Below are 2,624 nucleotides of genomic sequence, written 5' to 3'. Positions count from 1 at the left end.
CCGAGAGACTTCCTGTAATGCTCAACCAGCTGGCCCACTAGGAGGGCAAGAGCCTTGCCTGGTGGTCAGGGCAATAAATTCCTTGGCAAGAATATTTTGATCAGGCAACAACTAGGTGTTAATAGCCTTTCACGTTAGCTAATGGACACTCCTCTGGCCAATGGATACTGTCTTGCCACCGAAAGATCTGCTTGGAGATTAATTTGTATGTCATGTATATGACTGGGAAAGTTATGGTTTTAAATCACGATGTATTCATTCATGGTTATTTATAATACTCAGTGAGAGACCTTGATAAAGGCAATGCTTAGATATTATGCCTGAATCTATCTGGTAGTTTCACTGTTAACAAAGATGTTATACTGAAGCTAATGTGACCAACTAGCCAAGTGAGGTTAACGTAACGAAGAATCACCTTTGATGTCTGGTTGAGGAGGCGATGTGTAGTTTATATACTGGATTACGTCAGTTGAAATTTTGACCTCAAAAGTTGGGTTCACCCAAGTCTGAGTATGGAAAAGAACAAAATAGTCTTCAGTAATAAATACCTACAGAAGTAAACACGTTAAATATGATAAATAAATTAAAAAAAAAGAAATTGTTGTCTCCAAAATATTAGTCTCCTATATCTTTGAATAGTAAAAGGTCTGCTGGTGATTTGAATGTTGACTGGAATTTTAACGTACAAGAAAACGTACCGTTTGCAAGTAACTGTCTTGCTTCGCTGGGACGTAGATTGAGATAATAAGCGCTGTTATAACCGCTAGCGTCGCCACTACCAAGCCTTTAGTAATGACACCCACCAGACAAGATTGGGACACCACACAACTATGACCTGGAAAGCAGCAATAAAGAGAAAAACTGAATTCAAACATTACCATAAGGGCAACTGCATAGTACCATTTGTCTCTACGGACATTTTTATGCTGGTAATTTTCAATAGAAATGACCAAAAATGGACGGTAAGAGGAATTAGTCCTAGAATTTTCCTCACGGAAAGTGAACGGCCTAAGACTAGTGGTTTCAAACTTCTATTATGGTTATCTGCATTATATATATATATATATATATACGCTTCTTCCGATCCCCTTTTCACAAAGCTACCAATAAGCACCATGTTGCCGGAGATAACAAAGGTAGTTATGTAGCTGTGTTATATTAGTTCGGACTAGAAGCTTGTATTTGTGTTAAAGCAAGTGAATTATACTGATGAGATAAATTTTGTTAATGCAACATAGGGTAACAATGTGGTANTATTATATATATATATATATATACGCTTCTTCCGATCCCCTTTTCACAAAGCTACCAATAAGCACCATGTTGCCGGAGATAACAAAGGTAGTTATGTAGCTGTGTTATATTAGTTCGGACTAGAAGCTTGTATTTGTGTTAAAGCAAGTGAATTATACTGATGAGATAAATTTTGTTAATGCAACATAGGGTAACAATGTGGTAACTTTGGTAAATTTGTGGCATCTTACCTCCATCTGCTCTTGGCTGTGCAGCATTTGGAGCGTACATGGGGTTTTGGTGTAACACGTTCCCGATGTACATGGGGTTCCGAAGTAGACCATCCGTCTTACCGGCAACAGACTCTGCAATCAACATTATAAGGACAGAAGTTCCCCAATGTTCAGCAGTGCTACTTTTGACTCGAAGTACCTTTTAACTTAACCCTATCTACACCGGGGGGGGGGGGGCTAAAAATGCCCGCGCCAACTTTGATGTCACATAGCATCTGAACGGCTAGGGCTAGAAAGACCAAACTTGGTGACTTTTCCTAAAATATTGTTGGCAACAAGTTTCTATCATTAGAATAAGATAATGATTTTTTGTGCTGCCATGGCAACGGGTTTCTGACAGGCATTTTTTGCTAAATTTAGTAATTTTTGTTTTAACAATAGAATTTTATGGGTTTTATGTCAAGTTACTCATGGTTTCTAATATTAATAACTGTAATTTTATGTAAATTTTATCATTAAATATGCATAATTTATGCTAATTTGATGACGTCATTGGCCAAAATCCAAGATGGCGGACCATATCATTAGAACAGGTATTCTATTCTATAAGTACTGAGCAAAGCCCTCTCTGGGGCATCTCGCTCAGTTATATACAGGTTATTGTCTTCGTCAGAAGGACTATGAAATTGTCTCGCCGGAGTGTGGGGAACTGCGGATTTTGCAATATAACTCTGGAAGGCATGATTCGACGTCCATGATTTTTGGCAGGCAGATTACCGCTGTTGAGGCCGAAGTCAAGTACAAGTTTCGGCTTCGTGGGGGGTCCGTGCGTCACGTTAGTGCACCTTTTGTGTTTGTGGCTTGTTAGCAAGATAACTCAAGTATTTGTAAAATGTTGATCATAATTCTTTGTGTGGTGCTTACTATTGTCGGGACCAAGGTTAAGTTCGTTACTGAGCTTCGTGGGGTTTTCGTTGTGACTACAGGGGGCATTTTGTTAATTTTTCTTGTGAGCAGGATAACTTTTGTATGTGTGGATGGAAGTTAATGAAATTTGATAGGCATGTTACTGTGGTAGTCTCCAAGATTGAGTTCAAAGATGAGAGTCGTGGAGGTCGTTATGTCCCCGTAATAGGACCTTTTGTGTTTAGAAATCCC

The 2,624-nt window shown here is 38.8% G+C and overlaps 1 protein-coding gene across 1 annotated transcript in view; it reads right to left on the bottom strand.

Annotated features, from left to right (window-relative positions):
* LOC109482177 (brain tumor protein-like) overlaps window positions 1-2,624 on the bottom strand; it is a gene marked incomplete at its 3' end in the record, with an annotated part of 8,232 nt that overhangs the window by 2,750 nt on the left and 2,858 nt on the right. The window contains exon 3 of the mRNA XM_019784874.1: window positions 1,485-1,598. Within this exon, the coding sequence (XP_019640433.1) occupies window positions 1,485-1,598 (114 nt within the window). The remainder of the gene's footprint in view (window positions 1-1,484; window positions 1,599-2,624) is intronic.

The sequence above is a fragment of the Branchiostoma belcheri genome, unplaced genomic scaffold (genome assembly GCF_001625305.1).
Source record: "Branchiostoma belcheri isolate BF01 breed outbred unplaced genomic scaffold, Haploidv18h27 scaffold597, whole genome shotgun sequence".
Classification (NCBI taxonomy): domain Eukaryota; kingdom Metazoa; phylum Chordata; class Leptocardii; order Amphioxiformes; family Branchiostomatidae; genus Branchiostoma; species Branchiostoma belcheri.
This window is presented reverse-complemented; position numbering and strand designations above follow the sequence as displayed.